This window comes from Nannospalax galili, unplaced genomic scaffold (assembly GCF_000622305.1).
Source record: "Nannospalax galili isolate Female #2095 unplaced genomic scaffold, S.galili_v1.0 scaffold251, whole genome shotgun sequence".
Classification (NCBI taxonomy): Eukaryota; Metazoa; Chordata; class Mammalia; order Rodentia; family Spalacidae; genus Nannospalax; species Nannospalax galili.
Window position 1 is genome coordinate 696,165 of NW_008329576.1, and position 23,131 is coordinate 719,295.

The 23,131-nt window shown below is 41.8% G+C and overlaps 1 protein-coding gene across 5 annotated transcripts in view; it reads right to left on the reverse strand.

Annotated features, from left to right (window-relative positions):
- The window catches only part of Atf7 (activating transcription factor 7), a 124,888-nt gene that overhangs the window by 28,661 nt on the left and 73,096 nt on the right, over positions 1-23,131 (reverse strand). For all 5 annotated transcript variants that reach the window (XR_003850462.1, XM_008838814.3, XM_008838822.3 and 2 more), the window contains 3 exons: positions 13,737-13,833; positions 6,030-6,148; positions 2,199-2,336 (listed from right to left, as the gene is read on the reverse strand). Coding sequence is in view for 4 of the 5 variants with exons in the window: in XM_008838814.3 (XP_008837036.1) it covers positions 2,199-2,336; positions 6,030-6,148; positions 13,737-13,833 (354 nt within the window). In the remaining variant the exon portion in view is untranslated. The remainder of the gene's footprint in view (positions 1-2,198; positions 2,337-6,029; positions 6,149-13,736; positions 13,834-23,131) is intronic.

Sequence of the window (23,131 nt, forward strand, 5' to 3'; positions counted from 1 at the left end):
AGCACTGACTGCTCTTGCAGAAGACCCAGGTTTGATTCCCAGCCCCCACATGGCAGCTAATAATCATCTTTAACTCCAGTTCTGGGGGAATCTGACACCATCTTCTGACCTCCACGGGCACTATATAACATGGGTGCACTTACACACATGCAGGCAATACACTCATACACATAAAAAATAAAAATAAAATAAAATATTTAAAAATAGCCAGGTGTGGTGGTTCATGCCTATAATCCCAGGTCTTGGAAGGCTGAGGCAGGAAGACTGTAAGTTTAAGGCCAGCTTGGGCTACATCATCAGCTTCTGCTTCAAAAATAAACAATTAATTAATTAAAAAGCCAAAAATAGAAGTAATCAGAATCCTAATACACTATTAAAAATATTCCCTTTAAGTTATTTCCCTCTGGGAAAACTTTTTTTTCTAATCATTTAATGTCTAATTTATTAATTATTTGAATTTTTCTTTTTTAAAAAATATTTTATTATTTTTATTTTATGTGTGTATTGCCTGCATGTATGTGAGTGCACCCGTGTTGTACAGTGCCTCGGAGGTCAGAAGAGGGCTTCGGATTCCCCTGGAACTAGAGTTAAGGACAGTTTGTAGCCACCATGTGGGTGTTGGGAATTTCCTCTGCAAGAGCAGTCAGTGCTCTTAACTGCTGAGCCATCTCTCCAGCCCCAAATTTTTCTTTTTTACTTAAAAAATACACTTATTGCCAGGTGTGGTGGCGCACGCCTTTAATCCCAGCACTCGGGAGGCAGAGGCAGGCATCGGATCTCTGTGAGTTCAAGACCAGCCTGGTCTACATAGTGAGTTCCAGGACAGCTGGGGCTACAGGGAGACCCTGTTTCAAAAAGACCAAAAACAAACAAAAATACATTTATTTATTTATTTGGCGGGGCGAGCATGAGGACATTAGAGGACAACTTGCAGGAATGGGCTCTGTCCTACCTTGTGGGTGGGTTCTGGGGATCAAACTCGGGTCTTCAGGCTTGGCAGGAGGTGCCTTACCATCTTACTGCCTGCCTTTTTTGAGACAAGATCTCATGTAGCCCAGGCTGGCCTTGAAATTTTCACCCTCCTGCCTCTACTTCTCAAAGGCTGAGATTATAGACATGTATCACCATGTTTCTTTTCTTCCTTTCCTCCCCTTTCCTTTTTCCTTTCCTTTTTTCCTCTCTCTCTCTTTCTCTTTATCTCTCTCTTTTGGTCAGGGTCTCACTATGCTGGCTTAGAACTCACTATGTAGACCAGGCTGGCCCCTTGATCTCACAGAAATCCGCCTGCCTCTGCCTCTGGAGTGGGCACACACCTTTAAGCCCAGCACTCAGGAGGCAGAAGCTAGCAGTGAGTTCCAGGGGCTACAGAGAGACTATCTCAAAAGACAACAGCAACAACAACAACAACAAAAAAGTGTGTGCTACCACGCCCTGCACTTCCTTATAGAGGACAGGCAGGTGCTCCCCTAGGCTTTATCCTCAGTCCTGTTCAATGCTATGGATGTTATTTTCTCTACTTTAAAAATATCACAGTTGCTTGTTGCTGGGACTGAGTCCAGGGCCTTATGTATACTAAATACGTGCTATCACTGAGCAACACCACCAGCCTCTCACAATTTATAGTTCATTGTTTGGCTGATTGATATTTATAATCTTTGTGTGTATATGTGTGTTTGTGAGTGTGTGCAGTCATGTGTATGCCATGATGCATGTATGGTGTTAGTTCTTGCCTTCCCCTTTGATTTGCGAGGGGGCTTTTGTTTTGCCAGTATATACACCAAGCTAGCTGGCCAACAAGATCGCTGTCTCCCATCTCACTGTAGGAGCACTGGAATTACAGGTATGTGCTACCACGCCTGGCTTTACTTGGGTTTTAGGAATTTGAACTTGGGTTCTCATGCTTGCACAGCAAGCACTTCCATCTTCCCAGCTCCCAGAGTTATATATACATCTCTTAAATAATTAACATTCCTTTTGAACTAGGTTTAGTGGTACACACCCATAATCCCATCACTCTGGGGATTAAGGCAGGAGAGAGATGAGTTTAAGGCCAGTCTGGGCTACACTGCTGAGATGCTGTCTCAAAAAAAGGGAAGGAATGGGGGGAAAAGAAAAGGAACAAACATTCCTTTGAGTCTAATCAACCCTCAAATCTTCCTCATACTAACATTTGGATGACTCCTGATAGAGAATTTTACCTTCTCCTTCAATGGTGGGGAACAGGGGCTAGAGGCAGGACTGTCAGAAGGGGATGAATCTACTTCCACTGGTTCTTCTTCTTTGATTTTGATATCTGGTGTAGAAGGCAGAGACATGTCAAGGGGCCCAGAAGTACCCTGTTAGGAAAGAGAATTAAAAGTGTTCAATTTCATGATGCCAGATATAAGATGAAGGCATATGCTTCAGAGAAGTTGAGCCCTTGGTCAATGCACTGAACTGCAAGTCAAAGAAATATGACCAATGCTTTATGTAACAGTAGTCAAATTCCTTTCTTAGGGCCTCTGTTTCACTAACTATAAATTTAAGATAACATCAGTTTAGCCAGGCAAGGTGGTACACACCTTTGATCCTAGCACTTGGGAAGCAGAGGCAGGTATATCTCTGTGAGATCAAGGCCATACTGGTTTACATAGCAAGTTCCAGGCCAGCTGGGGTTACTGGTAGACCCTGCTCAAAAAGACCATAAATAAATAAGTAAATAAATAAATAAATAAATGAACAAACAACATCAGTTACAAGCAAGTGTTTACAATGACCTAAAAACAGAGATATAGTTAAATCCATGCAACCATCATGATTATATTTTTTTTCAGGAAAGTAAAATGATTCCTGGATCAAGTACCTGCCTATTCTCAACTAGCTCTGCTGGCCACTTTCTCTGTCAACCAAAATGACTATGCTACCCAAGTATAAAAAGCAATGACAGAAAAACTGGCAACTGCAAACAAGACAAGAAAGGTCTTTTCTGGGGAACTTGCCATGTTAGCTGGTGATCACAATTCACCTGGAGCTAAAGGCTAGAAGCTTCAGGCATACAGGGTTTGGGGATAACAAAGAAAGGCTGATTGTCCCATCAGTGGCAGAAACTAGAGCTTGGTCTTGGAGGCAGGATTGGAGAAACCAGAAAGTAAAGAGTACTTTCCTGGCAGCAGTGCAATCACTTCACCTAACTGAAGCTGTAAATAGCTTTGCAGGGAACAGTAACCATGTGAGATAACAACCCTAATACTGTACCACATCAGGAGGGCTGGCATTGCAGTTTGGTTTCATGGCAAAGTTGATCCTTTGTTCTCTTCCTATATCCTAGGCTTCTTGGTGAAAGAGGAGTTTGTTCCTACCTCCTTTGCTACATTTTTCCCTCCTGAGACACAGTCCCAACTACGTAGTTCATGCTGGCTTTGATCTTGCCTTTACCTCCCCAGTGCTAAGACTATAGATGTGTGCCACCATGACTAGCAATTCCTTGTTGTCTTAAGCAGAAGCCTTCTGAGCAGCAAAGGATTCTGGTCTACTATATTAAGGAAGGTAGGCAATGGTTCTTTCTGCTCAGTCTGAAAAGGAGGAGCAACAGCAAAGAATTTTATTTCTGCTTCACTTTTTTCTACATTGCTAAAATGTCAGAGCCAATTTAGCTAATTCTAAGATCTCTGAAGTCAAGACACTGGTGGGAAAGTAAGGCCTCTAAGTAATGCAACCATCCATGTACAACTCCCAACAGGCATCTTCTAGAAAAGCTCTGGTTTAGAAAAGTTTCAGGCTCATTAAACATCCCTGGAGATAATATTATACTGCATCTGTGCTTCTCAAGGGGAGGCAAAGACCATCCCTGGCCAGACAGAAACACCAAGAGATGCCCACTGGAGAAGCCCTGACTAGCTATGAACTAGCCTCCTAGAAGTGTCAATTAGCTAAAAACGATAGTAGGAAAAATAGAGCTGTGAAAGAGAGCTTTTTTTTTTTTTGCTTTTTTTTGTCTTTCTGAGACAGGGTCTCCCTGTAGCCTCAGCTGGCCTGGAATTGACTATGTAGACCAGGCTGGCCTCCAACTCACAGAGATCCCCTTGCCTCTGCCTCCCAAGTGCTAGGATTAAAGGCATGCACCACCAAGCCCAGACTTTTTTTTTTTTTTTAAAGACAGGGTCTCACTATATAGACCAGGGTAGCCTCAAATTCACAGAGCTCCACCTGTCTCTGCCTCCCAACTGCTGGGATTAAAGCCATGTACTGATAGGTAAAATGTTGGCGGAGAACGAGCGAATGGAGGAGGCACCAAGGCACAGCTAAAACTCCATCAAAATAGGGTTTATTAGCAAAGGAACACATGGGACAGATTCTGTTCCGGGCAGGGAAAATGTCTGCCCAGGTCTTGAGCTGGGGTCTTTTAAAAGGGAGGCTTCTGCCTCCTGCAGAAGGTGGGAAGATGTATTCTTTTTAAAGTTGGGTTGGGGGGAGGAGTGGGAGAGCAGGGACTGTTAAAACCTGTCTTCTTTAGAGATCAAAGGGGAAGCCTGCTGTGTTGGCCAAACAGTGGAGAATCGTCTGCTTCTCTTGACTTCAAAGACCAAGGTGCTTATCAGTTCCCTTTTCTCAGGAGCATGAGAAGTTCTTGGGATCCTGTTGGTGGGGAGGCAGGGCTATCTGAACCTTAACATGTACCATTATACCTGACAAGAGAGCTTATTTTTTAGATTTATTGATTGACTGATTGATTGTGTGAGCACAAGCACATGCCACAGCATGCATATGGGAGTCAGTTCTCTTCTGTCATGTGGGGCCCAGGATCAAACTTAGGTCATCAGGTTTGGTGGCAAGTGCCTTTACCTGCTAAGCCAACTTGATAGCCTTTGAAAGCTATTTTTCTTGCACTTGCCTATACAGAGTTTGTTATGCCACGAGTAGTGAGTGGTACATGCATATGATCCCAACCCTTAGAAGGCTGAGACAGAAATACTAGGAGCTTTAGATCAGCCTGGGCTATATAGCAAGAACCTCTCTTAAGACAACAAAAGGAGGTTGAGGGGCGGAGGTGTGTGAGGGCGCGAGGGGGTGGGGGGGGTGGTTTGCGCATGTGTATACACATACACACATATTTGAAAAAAAACCAAAAAGATTCAGAGGCAGGAGGATTGTCACAAGTTTGATGCCAGCCTGGTTTATAAAGTGAGTTCCAGGCTAGTCAGGAACTATATAGCAAGACCCTGCATGTATTTAAGTCCATCCATGTCATGCAATGCCTGCGGAGGTCAGAAGAAGGCATCATGGATCACATACATATACCACGCACATACATAAATTCATTAATTTAAAAACTTAATTAATGCCTCACTGGAAGGCAGGAAGATGGAATTTTGACAAAGACAGACCTGTATTGCTGCATCACCTGAACTCCAAGCTAAATGGGTGTTAGGATGTGGTGGCACATGCTTGTTATTCCGGCTATCAGGATGATGAAACAAGGGGATCACCATGGATTTAAGGACAGCTTGGGCTAAATAGTGACTTAGAGACTAGCCTGAACTACATGTTGAGCCCTGTCTCACGCCTGCTCTGCAAAGACCTGGCTGAATGACTAGGTTTGGGGAGTACTGTCTGGTTCTATAGAGCTAATCCCATGATTTGGATTTTTTTTTTTTTTTTCTGTCCTTTTGAGACAGGGTCTCCTTGTAGCCCCAGCTGTCCTGGAACTCAGTATGTAGACCAGGCTGGCCCTGAACTCACAGAGACCCGCCTGCCTCTGCCTCCCAAAGTTTTAAATTTTATTTTATGTATATGCATGTATTGCCTATGTGTAGGTAAGTGCACCCATGTTGTGCACCGCGGAGGACAGAAGAGGTTGTCAGATCCCCTGGACAGTTAGTTGCCATGTGGGTGCTGGGATTTGAACCTGGGTGTTCTGCAAGAATGTGTTCTTAACCGCTGAGCCATCTCTCCAGCCCCATGATTTGGAATTTTAACCAATCAAGGCAATTATCCCAAGGCACAAGAGTCAAGTCTAAATATCAGCAGTTTATTTTTTAAATCCCACTTGCCTTTTTCTCATCCTCATCTGAAGTTTTTTTGAATTCTTGTTCAAAGGAACTAGCTAGTTCATTGAAGAGCCCCACCTCCTCACAGTTCTTCAGGAATCTAGTCGGAGTAGGTGTTTGATCTGTGGACATAAAAAGAGGAAATTGTGTTTTTGTTTTAACTTAAGATTAAAACTTGAGAGTACATAGTGAATATGTTTTTATTCTTCTATTTAGAGATGGAGAATCTATGTTTGGCAAATTTACTTCTTTTTGGACTTTAGAAGTTGAATGGTTGTGCTAGGCCACCAGAGGGTGTCTGTGTTATATTGTCTCAAGGCCAGCAGGGGGAAGACAGGACAGTGTTTTGTTGTGTGAGTAGCCACATGTCCATCTTCTCTCAGTGCTCAGTTTACCTCCTTCCCACACAACAAAAAAAACAGTAATGCAAAACCATTCATGAAAGTGAAGTTTCATGAAACCTCTAGATTTGAAAATCAACAACAGTTAAGCAATGTTTCCTTTTCAAACTTACACCTTGTCAGGTCTGAGGTGAGTAGGTCTAAGTAGATGGATGTTAAGATCTGATGAAAAGAGGGTTGGAGGGATGGCTCAGCGGTTAAGAGTGCTGACTGCTCTTGCAGAGGACCCGGGTTCAGGTCCCAGCACCCACATGGTGGCTACAAACCATCCTTAACTCCAGTTCCAGGAATCTGAAGCCCTCTTCTGATCTGACCTCCGCAGCATTGCACGTGCAGCATTGCACGACAGGGGTGCACTCACATATATGCAGGCAATATACTCATATGCATTAAAAAAAAAAAAAAGATCTAATGAAAAGAACAATCTGAGAATGGATAGCTGTTTGTTTGCTAATGCTGCCTAATAAAGGAAGTGTCTTGTCTTCTACTGAGATAAAGATCTGTTACCTTCTGAAGGCATTCCAGGAAAATCTAGGGACTGGGAAATAAGACAGCAATATCAGAAGGTAGAAAAGGAAGCTGCAAACAATAGGCCTCATTTCACAGAGACCTGGGCAAAGTTGGGAAACCCGGGCTATTTGGTTTAGACTTGCTTGCCAAAATATCCCTACAGGGGTTAGGCAAACTTTTTTCTCAACATACTGCCTTTGCTCCCTCCCTTCCTCCTCTTTTGAGACAGGCCCAGATTAGCTTGGAATTTACAGTTCTTTTACTTCTACCTCCCAAGTGCTGGGATTATAGGAATGTGCCACCAAGACTGACTCCTTTGCTTTTAAGAAGATGAAGTTTCTTCACAATCCATAGGAACTTTTAAAGTAATTTGAATTTCAGATCTTAGCTGCTTTCTCTCTATTCTGTTTTTCTGAAGTTGAACCTTGTTCCTGGGCCTAACTCTATTTTGAACATTTTCTGTGACATGCTAATCAATTTAAGGATTCATTTCCTATCCAAATCAAATAGACTGACTGATAGGATAATGTTTAAATTATACATTTAAAAATATTTTATTTTTATTTTATGTGTTATGAGAGTTTTACCTGCATGTGTATAAGTGTACCATATTCATGCAGTGTCTGTGGAGGTCAGAAGGTGTTAAATTCCCTGGAACTGGAGTTACAGATGGTTGTTAGCTACCATGTGGGTGCTAAGAACCAAACCCAGGTTCTCTGGAAGAACAGCAAGTGCCCTTTACTGCTGAGCCATCTCTCTAGCCCCTTTATTTTATTTTTTTAAATTTTATTTTTATTATTTTATGTATATGAGTGTATTGCCTGCATGTATGTGAGTGTACATATGTCGTGCAATGCCATGGAGGTCAGAAGAGAGCTTTGGATTCCCCTGGAACTGGAGTTTAGGACGGTTCATAGCCGCCATGTGGGTGCTGGGAATTGAACCTGGGTCCTCTATAAGAGCAGTCAGTGATCTTAATTGCTGAGCCATCTCTCCAGCCTCTGATTTTTATTTTTACTTATTTATTTTATGTGTATTAGTGAAGTACCTACATGTACATGTTAAGTGCACCTATATCATGCAGTCCCAAGGAGGACAGAAGAGGATGTCAGATCCCCTGGAACTGGAGTTACAGACAGTTGTGAGCTGCCATGTGGGTGCTGGAGTTTGAACTCAGGTCCTCTGTGTTTTATTTTTAAAGCTCCTTTGTTGGCTGGAGAGATGACTCAGTGGTTAAGAATGTTGGCTGCTCTTGCAGAGGGCACAGGTTTGATTCTCAGTACCCACATGGCAGCTCACAATTGTCTGTAAACTCAGGTCTAGGGGATCTAATGCCTTTTTCTGGCCTCCACAGGCACCAGGCATGGAGGTGGTACCCATACACATATGCAAGCAAACACTCATAACACACAAAAAATAAAAATAAATAAAATAAAGCTACCCTGTGCAAAGGCTGATTTCTCATCTTCTAAGAGGCCTCTAACCTTCAACTGACTCTAGTTCCTTAACAAACAATCTGAAAACATATAAGCAAACCTAGACTGTTCTGATGATTCCTATGTGTTCACTGAATACTTTCTGTGTGTCTTGGTGCTACATGAAAACACTTAAATGTATAGCTGAGAGAGATAAGGGTATAGCCCAAATGTAGTAACATGGGTCTTTCCCCAGAGGATTTAAGAGAATGTTTTTTAGTTGAGAGCTTGTTTGGAGGTTCTAGCAGGGGAGTGCAGCCACTCATATACCCTTGACTGAAGACCAGTCCTCATCTATTGGGGAAGGTCATCCTCTTCTTCTTAGACCAAACAAGCACATTTTGGGGAGGGACTGTACGTGGAGTGTTGAGGGAGGAAGGGGACATCTGCCTAGCCAGCCAGATTAGCCAAATCAACCCTGGTGATCAATGGTGTGACAGATGTGCAGATTGCCCTCACATCTGAGAATTTTTTGGTTGATAAAATAAAACTAATATATATAGACAGCATCATACTATGCAAAAATGAGTACTAGTGAAGTGTAGAATAAAATTATAGAAATAAAAATCCATGTTATTTTTTTAAATTTTAAAAAATATTTTATTATTTTTATTTTATGTGTATGAGTGTATTGGCCTGCATGCATATAAAAACACCTGTGTCCTGAAATGCCCATGGAGGTCAGAAGAGGGTATCAGATACCCTGGAACTGGAGTTACAGATGTTCTTAACCGCTAAGCCATCCTCCAGCCCCTAAAAATCCGTATTAAGTACCAGAGTTATAAGAAAGATTTGAAATAGGACTTGAGCTAGGCCTTAAAAAATGGTTTTGAACTATACAGAAAAGATCTGAAATTTTTGGAGCTAAGAGGAATAATGCTGGTGAAGGCACAGAGAAAGGCAGAGAATGGTTATAATACATGGATTCAGAGAAAGTAATTTGTCTAAGTCAAAAGATAGTCATTTAATACATATAAGCTGCATATAGTTGGAGAACCAGGTCTAAGTAGCCTTTAAGAGAGAGAAAATAGGAAGACAATGAGATTTTGACCACAAGAATAGAACTTAAATAGGACTAGCTTTCCAAAAGTATTTGAGATGAAGTAGATTGAGACTAGTCAAGGAGGCCAACCTGGTGACAATGGAGGAACAGAAGCATGGGTGTGGTAGCAGAAGAGGAATGCTATGGTTTGGATGTCACCCAAATGTCCATGTATTAAAAGCTTGATTCTAAGCCCTTGGCACTAGGGGAGGTGGTGGGATCTTTATGAGTTGGGGTCCAGTGGGAGGTTTTAGGTTCTTAGGAGCATGCCCTTGAAGGGGGTTGTGGGAGTCTGTGTTCTTTCTCTCTTTGGTGTTCTAGCCAAGAGGGAGCAGCTCTGTTCTATAACACACTCCCCATTACAGTGCTGCTGTACTACAGTCCCAAAGTCACAGGGCCAACTGACCATGGACTGAAGCCTCCAAAACTGAACCAAAATAATCTCTCGTTTCTCCTTCTTGAGACAGAATCAAATATAGTCCAGGATTGTCTTTAACTTGCTATGTAGCTGAAGATGGCCTTGAACACCAGATCTTCCTGTCCCCACCTCCCAAATGCTAGGATTACAGGCATGCCCCGCCATACCTCATTCAATCCTTTTCTATTTACAAGTTGATTTTTCTCAAGTATTTGTTCATAGTGGATATGATGCTGACTAAAACAAGAATAGAGAATTTGAAGAAAGAATAATACAACTCAAAACTCAGAATACTGCTATCAGTGAGGATCAGAGAAGAGGAGTTCGTTTAGGAGACAAGTTTAGTCACTGACATGAAAATTTAAACTGGGTGTGGTAGCTAATGCCTTTAAACTCAGCACTTAGGAGGCAGAGGCAGGTGGATCTCTGTGAGTTCAAGGCCAGCCTGATCTACATAGTGAGTTCCAGGACAGCTGGAGCTACAGGGAGACCCTGTCTCAAAAAGACCAAAAGAAAAAAACAAACAAACAAACAAAAAATGAATAAATAAAAGAAAATCTAAATTATGACCAAGTAAGTGTTCAAGAAGGGGCTGGAATACAGATGATGCATCATATCTTAACGGGGGTTAGAGAATTACCAGTCTGGAAAGAATAGCTGAGGTCATGGGCAATGAGATGAGCACTCTAGAACTGAATGCAAAGAGTTACAAGGAAAACATTTTCTCTACCAGACACAGTGGCTTACTACCACCTCTAGCTCTAGCTCCAGAGGATCCAACACTCTCTTCTGTCGTCTACAGGCACCTGCACTAACATGCACATACCTACACGCAAACATTCACACACACACATAATTAAAAATAAATTGCTTCTCGGTCTTTTGGCTAAGATCAAGTGTAGAACAAATCATTCTGGAAGAATGCAAAGGAAAATAGCTTTAGATACTTAAGTGACAATTGAATTTATTCTTATAATTGTTTTAATAGCTTTTGTATAATCTTCATCGCTATTATGAGATATAAAATGTATTTATCAAATCTGTAATCATTATGCCAAAAAATCTGAATTACTGTAATATTTTGTATATTGTTAAAACTGTAACTTTAATTGTAAAAAAAAAAAATTAAAAAAAAAAAAATAAATGCTGGGTGTGATGGTGCATGTCTTTAATCCCAGCACTTGAGAGGCAGAGACAGGTGGATCTCTGAGTTCAAGGCCATCCTGGTCTACATAGTGAGTTCCAGGCTAGTCAGGGCTACATAGTGAGACCCTGTCTCAAAAAACAGAAAAAAAGAAGAAAACCTACTCAAATTCTCCAACCTGTACAAAGTCTTTCAATGTAATCATGTTACTTCTTAAAGAAAGCAACGTTCATAAATATTTTTAAATTTCAGACAAAAACAAGAAAGGAGATAAGATACCTTTTTTCCTAGGACTCTCATGCAGCACCTCCTATCTCCGTCCCTGCAGACTTGGTATAGGCCTTTCCAACTACCTGGCACAGCCTCTCCAACCTGATAACCTTAACTCCTTCACCTTTTTCATAAATGTCTCTAATTCCACTTAATATTTTTCTTAGTATTCATGTTGTATTATTCATTTTCTTTTAGTTTCCTCTTTTGTTTGTTTTGTTGAGACAAGGTGTTACTATGTAGCCCTAGGAGAGCTGAACTCATAGAGATCCTCCTGCCTCTACATTCTGAGTACTAGGATTAAAGGTGTGTGCCATCATGTCTAGCTAGTTCCCTTGCTTTTAAATGGTCTTTCTGGGATTTTTCCCCTGGTGCTGGGGCACCAAAGCCAGGGCCTTGTGCTTGCAAGGAGGTGCTCTACCACTGAGCTAAATTCAACTTTTATTTGTCTGAAAATGCTAAATTTTTTCATGTATATATATGCTCCGATTTAAATTTTTTTTTTGATCTTTTTGAGACGGGGTCTCCCTACAGTCCCAGCTGACCTGAACTCACTATGTAGACCAGGCTGGCCTTGAACTCACAACGATCCACCAGCCTCTGCCTCCCTAGTGCTGGAATTAAAGGTATGCACCATCACCCCTGGCCTATACTTTGTTTTTACTTGAATTTTGAATTGAAATTTTGCAATTTTCATACAATATAGTTTGATGGTATTTAGATCTCCTGCTCTATCCATACTTGTCCCCACCCAATTTAATGTACTCGTGTGTGTGTGTGTGTGTGTGTGTGTGTGTGTGTTTGCAAAAATTTTTTTTTTAATTTTTATTTTACGTGTATGAGTGTATTGCCTGCATGTATGTGAGTACACCCGTGTCGTGCGATGCTGCAGAGATCAGAAGAGGGCTTCGGATTCCCCTGAAACCCGCCATGTGGGTTCTGGGAATCGAACTCAGGTCCTCTGCAAAAGCAGTCAGTGCTCTTAACCGCTGAGCCATCTCTCCAGCTCCTAAATAAGTATATATTTACATATATGATACTTATATCCTACCCATTCTTCCCTAAGACCTCCTCCTGGTTTTAAGAATCACTGAAAAACGACACGGTGGCACCTGCCTGTAATCCCAGCCTTTGGGAAGTGAAAGCAGGAGAATCAAGGCTTCAGCTACATGATACCCTGTCTTAGGAAAAAAAAGATTGACACTCTTCCCACTCATATCCTTTTCTTAGGGATCACAAATCTACAAACTTAGAGCAAAGCAACTAGCCCCAACAGCAGATATTCAATAAATATTTGCTGATTTAATAAGGAAAAGATTTGTAGGCAAGTCTCTTTCATCATGGAGACTAGTAGGGAGAGGTGGCTATGTCTCTTTTTCCAAGTCTAAGGTAACATTTTGGTAAGTAGTACATAATTAGAAAAATGATACTTAACTGGTTTATTAATTGATATGATAAGTCACTAACTAAACACAATTTGATTAAATATTAAGCCAAGTCTGCTTGGTATGGGTTAAATTAAAACCTCTCACAGTATCAAAAGAAAAAGTCACCAGCAATGGTGGTTCACACCTTTAATCCCAGCATTGGGGATGAGGAGGCAGAGGAAGGCAGACAGGTGGATCTCTGTGAGTTTGAGGCCAGCCTGATCTACTTGAGTAAGTTCTAGGCCAGCCAGGGCTTTGTAGTGAGACCCTATCTCCAAAAAAAAACCAACCAACCAACCAACCAACCAACCAAACAAACAAACAAACAAACAAAAAACCCAAACCAAAACAAAAGAAAACTCACTCTGGTTTGCATGTCTATCTAGCTGTGAATTGCACAACAGAACACCGAGGGTTTGGCAGCAGTTGCTAGGAGTGCTCCCTTGAGTATGGTGCAGGGAAGCACAACAGTATCTAAAACTGGTAAGAGGTTCCAGGTCACCCAAGTTGGCTTAGAAAAGTCCCATTGACGAAATGTCTTGTTTGAGTTTTGGAAATGAGCCCTTAATGGTGTCTGGGTTCACAAGGGAAGCTGAATTTACGAACTGCTAATCTGCCCGCTGGAGGAAAACTGACAGCAGCGGGAGAGGCAGCCAGGCTTGGGCAGCTTTGTTGTCTTCTTTTGTTCATTTCCACTGTGGACAGGGGGAAATGCCAAAGGCATCTTTTGTCTGTAACTCTTCCAAAGTCTTAATAAATAGAAGGCAAGGAGGAACTAGACTGAAAAGAGCTAAGACAAAATCTCAACACACCTATCCTCAAAAGCCAGAGAACACAATCTTATTAAAAACAGAGTGGTGGGCACAATAGAGCTTTTATGTTCCTTTTTTTCTGATTAAATGTAGATCACATATGGGATCTTGATGGGAAAGGGGGAGTAAAGCTCCCAGTACATCTGGTCCCTGGAATTTATCTTAACTGTCTGGTGATAGCAAAGCACATGGATTCTGGGGCAGCAAATACCTGCAATGATGACTGAGTCCGTTCTGGCTGGGCCGAATTTCAATGTCATCTCATGCTTGTGTTTATGAACTGCCAGGTGGTCCTCATTTGTAAATCTCTGAAATGAAACAGAAATGGAGATTCGAAAAAAGGAAGAAAAAAAGAAAAAGAAAAACAACCCTCCCCCTCCATCCAGTGCTTTTTAAAATGGCCTACCAAACACAAACATGCTGCAATGAAGCTGGTCCTGGAAACAGGGAATGGAAAGAGAAAAAAATGATGAAAATGATAGAAGAGACGAAACTAAAAGCACTGAAGGCAGAGAAGTGAGGACCGAGAAAAGATCACACCAACTGCTTTGTGTTATCAGGTCCAAAGAAGAGAAGTGGACAGATTGTTGCTGAAGTGGGGTCCAGGCAGGAGGCTCCAAAATGAGAAAACATTAAGGCAAACTTGCAGTGAACAGGAGTAAAACAATTTTTAATAATAATAATAAAGAGAAAGAAGGGAAAGGCTGAACACTCGATGGTCATCACAAAAAATAGGAAATTCAGAAGAAGCTCTCTGTGGTGGGGCTGAATTGGACTATTTTATGAGGGGGCTAACAGGGAGATAAATTATGCAGGATTAGGAGAACCATTTAACTTCCTGGCCCCCACAGTGCTGCAGCAGGCGCCTGCTCAGCTATTTGGCTTGCATTTTAATGAGCCAGGACTGAGCTGTAGATGACAGAGGCCCAATGGCCAGCAATAATGGCACACACCAGCCACATTGGCCAAATGCTGTCTCCCCTCACCGGGCAGTCCTCCTGGGCTCCAAAAGCCATAAAGGAGCCAGTACAATGTGACTGGCTCTATAATGACAGAATGAAAATGCAAACAAAAAAAGTTTTAAAGGTACAGAGAAGCCTGTAGGCAGGATGAGAGAAAAGGAAAGAGTACAGAGATCCTGTATAGGAGCTGGAATGAAGGAAGAGGTAAAGTCAAATCTACCCCAGTTTATGATTAAGAAAGACAAGGTTACTGGACAATAATTTATGTTCCAACCCCTTTAAAAGGAGGAGGTGAAAGGAAGAGATGAATAGCTGTAATTCAAAGTCCCTTTGAGGCCATGCTCTTTCATTAAAACACGCCTGCCACAGAAATGGCCTGGATGCTGCAAGTTTCCATAGCTCTTACCAGAAAGCCTCTGACACATGGTTCTATTTCTCTTGTTTTTAAATAGTGTTTGGTTAGTTCCTTCTTTTTACTTCATTAGATACTTAATTTACCACCAAACACTCCTACACCTATAACCCTTTCCACAGCCCTTGGCAAAACAAATACATAGGACCTGGCCCCATCCCAGCACCCATCCGGTCAAGTAACAACACCAAACTGTCTTGTCTCCCTCATTTTTATCAAATTTGTAACTGAGTTTATAACTGAAGCCAGTGTAACAACTAAAATCCTTCCTGATAAAGCATACAGGCCTGACACAGGAAATTTTCAATTAGAAGTATAAAGCTCTAAGAAGTCAATCAAAAGAAGAGTGCCTCAGTGATTTCCAATAGATCTAGGACAAAATGGACACAAGGGTAGGAAAATTTAGGCAAGAACTACAGTTTTCTCTATTGGTAATCCCATGCACTAACTTCCTCAATTATAGATTTTCTCCTAAGAGATGAAGCAGGAAAGGAAGTCCTGTACAGTAACTTGTTAACTAGCTTAAACAAGTCACTCTACAGGATCCAGGACTGCCATGTATTTGATAAAAGAAAATCAGTAGGACCTAGTCTACAATGGAGAAAAACATTCCTTATTTTTTTTAATTGATTATTTTTTGGTCTTTTAAAAAAATTTATTTATTATTTTTATTTTATGTGTATGTGTGTATTGCCTGCATGTAGGTAAGTGCACCCATGTCATGCAATGCCCAAGGAGGTCAGAAGAGGCTGTCGGATCGGGAGTTATGGACAGTTGTTAGCTCCCATGTGGGTGCTAGGATTCAAACCTGGGTCTTCTGCAAGAAGAACCAGTGTTCTTAACCTCTGAGCCATCTCTCCAGCCCCCCGCCCCCCTTTTTTTTTGCTCTTTTTGAGACAGGGTCTCCTCGTAGCCCCAGCTGGACTGGAATTCATTATGTAGACCAGGCTGTCCTTGAACTTGCAGAGATCCACCTGCCTCTGCCTCTCAAGTGCTGGGATAACACTCTTTTCTAAAAAAAAATTTTGTTTTATGTATATGAGTGTATTGCCTCACGTGTGTAAGTGCATTTATGTCCTGCAGTGCCCACAGAGGTCAGAGGTGTCAGATCCCCTGGAACTGGAGTTTCCGACAGTTGTTAGCCACCATGTGGGTGCTGGGAATCAAAGCGAGGTCTTCTGCAAGGGCAGTCTTTGTGTGTGTGTGTGTGTGTGTGTGTGTGTGTGTGTGTGTGTACTGGAGATGGATCCCAGGCTCTTGTACATGGTAGGTAAAACAGTCTACTAATGAGCTATACAGTCCTCTATATATTTTATGAATTTAAAGACATTATTCTGAGGCCAGGTGTGGTGGCACATGCCTTTAATCCCAGCACTCAAGAGGCAAAGGCAGGTGGATCTCTGTGAGATCAAGGCTAGCCTGCTCTATGTATTGACGTTCCAAGCCAGTTGGGGCTATAGGGAGACCCTGAGTCAAAAAAGACCAAAAACAAAAAATAAAATAAAAACCCCCAAACCAAAAACCAAATCCAAGCCACATTACTTTGTATTACACTTTGGATATGAAGTGTCTCTCCAGTGAGCTCATGTACTGAAGGAAAAGCTTGTTCCTGTAAGGGTTCTGACCTAATCAATGGATTCGTCTACTGAAGGATTCATAATCTGATGGCATTATTTAGAGGTGATGAAACTTTCAGCAGTAGGTCCTAGCTGGAAAAGGGAGATCCCTTGGTGGAGGGGGGTCATTGAGGGGCTCCATCTCCTCTTGGGCCTCTGTCTCTTGCTTCCCTGCCACTGTGAGGTGAGTAGCTCCCTTCACTATTTCTCCACCATGAGGCTTCACTTTACCTCCAGTCACAGAACCAGCTGACCATGGACTGAAACCTATGAAACTTCAAGCCAAAATAAACCCTAATTCTGTCTCCTTTTAAATTGCTGTGATGAGAAAACTTAATATACTCCAAAGGAAAGGTTAGTGGACTTCATCAAACTACTAAAAGGGGTTCAGGACTTCAAAAACATTAAGAATGTATGATGAAACAATGTAGTACACTTCAGGGATAGGAGCTTGATTTTAAGAAGGATATGAGCCTAGTCTTTTTTTTTTTTTTTTTTTGGTCTTTTTGAGACAGGGTCTCCCTGTAGCCCCAGCTGTCCTAGAACTCACTATGTAGACCAGGCTGGCCTTGAACTCACAGAGATCGCCTGCCTCTGCCTCCCAAGTGCTGGGATTAAAGGCATGCGCCACCACACCCAGCAAGCCTAGTCTTTTTTAAATAACTTATTTTATGTGTATGCTTGCCTGTATATATGTGCACCACATGCATGCCTGGTGCCCTCAGAGGCCAGAAGAGGAGTTGAAGTCCCTGGAACTGGAGTTATAGACAGTTATGAGCAGCATATATGGGTGCCAGGGACTGAACCCAGGCCCTCTGCAAGAACAGACAGTGCTCCTAACCACTGAGCCATCTCTCCATCCTCCATTGTAAGTTTCATGATTGTTATGTAATCACAGGAATGCCGCAAGTAGGATTTTTTGGGGGGGGCGATTCTTTTTGAGACAGGGTCTCACTGTAGCCCCAGCTGGCCTGGAACTCACTATGTAGACCAGGCTGGCCTTGAACTTACCGAGATCTGCCTGCTTCTGCCTCCCAAGCACTGGGATTAAAGGCGTGTGTCACCATGCCTGTTGAATTTATTTTAAAAATATTTTATTTATTATTTTTATGTGTATATGTGTATTGCCTGCATGTAGGTAAGTGTCGTGCAATGACTGCAGAGGACAGAAGAGGCTGTCGGATTCCCTGGGACTCGAGTTATGGACAGTTAGCTGCCATGTGGGTGCTGGGATACAAACCCGGGTCTTCTGCAAGAACAGCCAATGTTCTTAACCGCTGAGCCATCTCTCCAGCCCTGATTTTTTTTTTTAAGACAAGGTCTCATTATGTAATAATGGCTGACCTGAACTTTCTGTGTAGACCAGACTGGCCTTGAACTCAGAGATCCACCTACCTCTGTCTGCCTCTGTCTCCCGGAGTGCTGGGATTAAGGGTGCGAGCCAGCACAACCGAGCCTAGTTTGGAAGGGAGGGCTGGAAAGATGGCTCAGCAATTAAAAGCATTGGCTGCTTTTGTAGACCTAGGCTCAGTTCTCAGCACCCACATCGTGGCTAACAACTGTCCATAACTCTAGTTCCTGGGGATCAAACACTCTCTTCTGGCATCTGCAGGCATTGCATGACAGGGGTGCACTTACATACATGCAGGCAAAACACTCATACACATAAAAATAAAATTTTTTTAAATGGAGGGAAAGGATTAATGCACCCTATCCAGAGAGCTGTACTATCCAACGTAGTATACATGGCTGCTAAGCACTGTATTTGTAATTTTTTGGGTGGATAGGGTATAGTCCAAGTTGGCCTCAAATTCCCAATTCCCCTGCCTTAGCCTCTTAAATTCTGGGATCACAGGTATGTGCCACATTGTGTGGCTTTGCAATGTGCCTAATTTAAACTGAGATGTACTGTTACTCCATACATCCACATACAATACCAAAAAAGCATACAATACCTCAACAATTTATATTGATTACATGCTGAAGTTAGAGGCGATTGTGAGCTGCCTGACATGGGTGCTGGGAACTGAACTTGGCTCCTTTGCAAGAACAGTATGTGCTCTTAACTGTTGAGCCATTTCTCCAGTCCCTTGTATTTCTTTTGTACAATTCTGATCTAGATAATATGCCCAAAGACATGAAGGCTAGGTGGCATGCTCCTGTAGTCCAGCTACTAGGGAGCTATAATAGAAGGATTTGCTTGAGGCCTGGCAGCATAGTGAAAACCCTTGCATGCAAGAGACTCTGGGTTTAATTCTCAGTCACTGCAGCAGTTAATCTGCTCCCTAGAAAACATTTATTAATGTTTGGACACATTTAGCTTGTCACAACTAGGGGGATGCTCTGGGATGTTGATAAATCAGGCACTGGATAGTATCTCAAAAAATTACCTAACTTCTGCTGCTGAAGGGAAGATTTTTTTTTCTCAGTTGAAGAAATATTAAGAGGGTCTGGAGAGATGGCTCAGGAGTTAAGAGCACTTGCCACTGTTGTAGAGGACCCAGGCTCAATTTCCAGCACCCACATGTGGCTCACAACTGCCTATAACTCCAGTTGCAGGGGATCTAATCCCCCTCTTCTGGTCTCTGAAGGCACTGGCATGCACATGGTACACATACAGACAAGCAGGTACACACACATACACATAAGTTTAAAATTTTTAAAAGAAATATTAGGAGGCATAAAATACAAAGTCAAGACTATCAGGAGGTTAATCTGAAGAGGGGTTAACAGATGTAGAACAGACAAGTAGAGTCCCTCCCTCCCTCCCTACCCCCTTCCTCTTCCCCTCCCTCCCTGAAACAAGGTCTCAACATGTAGTTCAGGCTGACTGTGAAGTCATGATCCTTTTGCTTCAGCCTCACAGGTTCTGGGACTATAGGTGCATGTCACTACATCTGGTTGTTTCTTTTCCACATCATCCCTCCCTCTCTCATTCCCTCTCTTGTTTGTTTTATGAGACAGGGTTTCATTCTGTAGCTCAGCCTGGCCTTGAACTAGCACTGATCTTCCTGCGTTGGCCTCCCCTCCCAGACACCACAACAAACAGCTATGGCTGTTTCTTTTATGTTTTTTTTTTTAAAAAACTTATTTTGGTCGGGCATGGTGGTGCACGCCTTTAATCCCAGCACTTGGGAGGCAGAGGCAGGCAGATCTCTGTGAGTTCAAGGTCAGCCTGGTCTACATAGTGAGTTCCAGGACAGCTGGGGCTACAGGGAGACCCTGTCTCAAAAAGACCAAAAAATAAAAAATAATTTTATTTTAATGAAATTAAAACAATTTTTTTTTGATACAGGGTCTCACTATGTAGCTCTCCCTGGCCTGGAACTCAGTATGTACATCAGGATGGCCTTGAACTCACAAAGACCCACCTTCCTGACTCTGCATCCTGAGTGCTGGGATTAAAAGTGTGCACTATCATGCCTGGTTTATTTTTATTTTATTTATGTGTGTATGTCTCTGTGTGTGCATGTGCATGTGGGTACCTATGGAGGCCAGAAAAGGGCATCAGATCTCCTGAAGTTTGAGTTACAGATGGTTGTGTTAAGGTTCAGATAGCCCCACCCCCTCACCAACAGGGTCTCAGGGACTTCTCAAGCTCCTGAGAAAAGGAAACTGAGTTGATAAGCACCTTGGTCTTTGAAGTCAAGAGAAGCAGACTTTCTCTACTCTTTGGCCAACACAGCAGGCTTCCCCTTTGATCTCTAAAGAGGATAGGTTTTAACAGTCCTGCTCTCCCACTGCCCCCCCCCAACTTTAAAAAAAAAAAAAAAAATCTTTCCAAATCTGGCTTCTTACACTTAACATGATGAAATCAGTTCCTTTCCTTTTTCTGAAAGTGGGAATCTCCATCGATTGCAAGAAGAAGCTTCTCTGGTGAGAGTTGAGAGAGGAATTACTAACAGAGTCACACAACTAAGGCAGAGGGATCGTTGTATGTAACTTCTCTTCTCTCTCCTCCTCTCCCCAGCCCTCTGCTTTGCTCTCACCTCTTTCTGGCTCTCCTCACTGTAAACACTCTGCCTTGCCTGCAGCTTCTTTTGATTTCCTTTCCTATTGATTTTCGTCAGTCCCAGACAGCACAATGTCTCCGTGATAGAACCGCTTCATCTGTTCGCTACCTTGGTTCCCCCTCAGGCTGCTCACCACTGGCATCTCGCCCCCTCCCCCACTCCTTTGGCATGGGCCTGGAAGGCCAGCTGTCTTCCATTCTTTTTCCTGTCTTTATCTTCTCCCACTGCCTTTCTTCCTCACTTTACTCAGGATGATTTCTGATACCATACTGTTCAGTCCAACACATACAAATGCCCTAGATCCTTCTCCTCTCCCTCCCGCTTCCATACTAAAGCTTTCTACTCCCTGCCTGTATGTGAATGCCTGCAGGCCTGCCATGTGTCTGACCTCCCATGCTGGCTTTAAACCTGCATGACCCCAAGTTTTTTTTTTCCTTCCCGGTGGTATTCATCCCCTCCAGGCAGTTGCCAAGATTGCCAGGTCACCTGCCCTGGGGATTTTTTTCTTTAACATTCTAATGAAATGATGTTTCCAGCTGGGCCCATTCTTAAATTCTCTTATAAATTTGGCTAAAATCCCTTTAGGGGACCCTTTCTCTCCATTTTGACCCAACTAGCCTAAACCAGCTGGGCAACTTTGCTGGATCATTTAAAGAATTTCAGGCGGCTTGCCCCACACACAAACAAAAAACTTTTTAAAAGCCTTTTTTTCTCCTAAACTTTTTCTCAGGCAGAGGGGCTTGAAGTTTTGATCTTAGGCCCTCTTGGGCACCAACCAAGCAGTGCTCAGGTGCCTACTTTTCTAACTAGACCTAACCACTTTAAATTTCACTGTACATTAAAAAGTCACAGGCACTGCTCAGGCGAGTGTATGCTTTCAGACCAATGAACACTGATTCATGTGCCCTGTTCCTTCTGCTGCCCTCAAGAGTTTCTTTCCCAGCATAGCTTCTGTCTAGAAATTAAGAGATGCGGAGAACTTGGCTTTGCATTCACGGCTACATTGGTTGGTGAGAAACATGGATTCCTTTGATTTGCTTTTCTGTTTGGGTCACACATACATATATAAAATCTGAGGGCACTTTCTTTAATATCAAGCCTAATCTACTGGTACCAGGGGTGCCTAGGATTCTCTTGTAATTTATTTTTGTTTTCATTTCTTGATGATGTCATAAAATAAACAATCCATTTCTAGTTCAGACTAAGGTAATAATACCAGATCTACACAATGGGAGTTTAAATTTTAACATCGTTTAGGGCCTGTTTATAAAGGGGATTACTTTGACTTTTAACTTCTTCTATGGTATATTTACTATTTTTTAAAAGATGATTGTTTTAAGTTTTTACATTGATATATTTATGGATATTTTTAAAGGAATTATTTTTAGGTTTTGACATTGTTCGAATGACATCTTTATCTGGTAATTTTAAAGGAATTATTTGGATTTTAACATCTTTTATATGGCATTTGCTAATTTCTAAAAATGACTATTTTAAATTCTTATGGTTTTATATAGTATATTTGTTAGTTTCTAAAGGGAACTTAAAGTCTTTCTAGCCATTTGCCTTCAAGGTGCAAAGGAAGCTGACATTTTGTGATGACTAGACCTGTGAAGAAGATGGGAATTTGCTGTACTCCAGGGCCCAGACCTTACAAGAGACAAGCTGCTACCAACACATAGTTACAACAATGAGAGGTAAAAAGTAATAGTCTACTTGAGAGGCTTGAGACGCCATCTCTACTGGTCTTAACTCCTCCCCTTTCTACATTGTGATTCTAAGCCTGTTTTTCCCTGAAATAGAGTTATTTCCCTCTCTGATACTCAGATGCTCTATGCTTGCTTATGTTCCTGCCCCATCATTCCCTGAGTGCTTTCTAGTTATAATGTCAGGGTAATATTAATTATATTTTTGTTACATGCTGTTTGAGCTCACTGAAGATGAGACGCTAATTCTGAAGATGAGATTGGCCTTCCCACTTCAGACTTATGCCTATTATCTCAAAATGTGTTCTCCAAGACTTTTCCAGGTTCAACCTGGCTCCTTGACCCTGTGACAAGGAGGAGACCAAAAACCAGCATAAGAGTAAAGGCACTATGCAGTTGAGAAGTTCTGTAATAAAACTAGCTAAGGGAATTATTTTCAGTACTATTTAGATTTTATTTATTCTTAACCTAATCTGTTAATGTTTCCTTTTGTCTTTCCTGTTTCCTACAAGGTTTTATTAACTTCCTTCAGTTATTTAGCTCTTAAAAAGGGAAAGACGCTACCTCAAATCTATATGGAAACAACTCTTTCTTTAGGCCACTAATTACCTATACAAAACGACATCTAAGCTGGTTGGGTAAAATCCTATTTGTTGAATATCACTTTTTGTTTTTAGTTTATTTTCATGGTGTTTTAAGATGTATTCATTTTGCCTACTTCAAAGGTGTTTTAGTTTAAAAATGATAAACCAACCACATTCCAAAGACTATAGAGCTAAATATGTATATACATTCAACATAAATTTATGCTTCTTAAATTAATATACTTAGTATCATATTAATTTCTAATTAAAAATCTCATACAAACTAAAAATGTTAAATTAACACCAATATTTT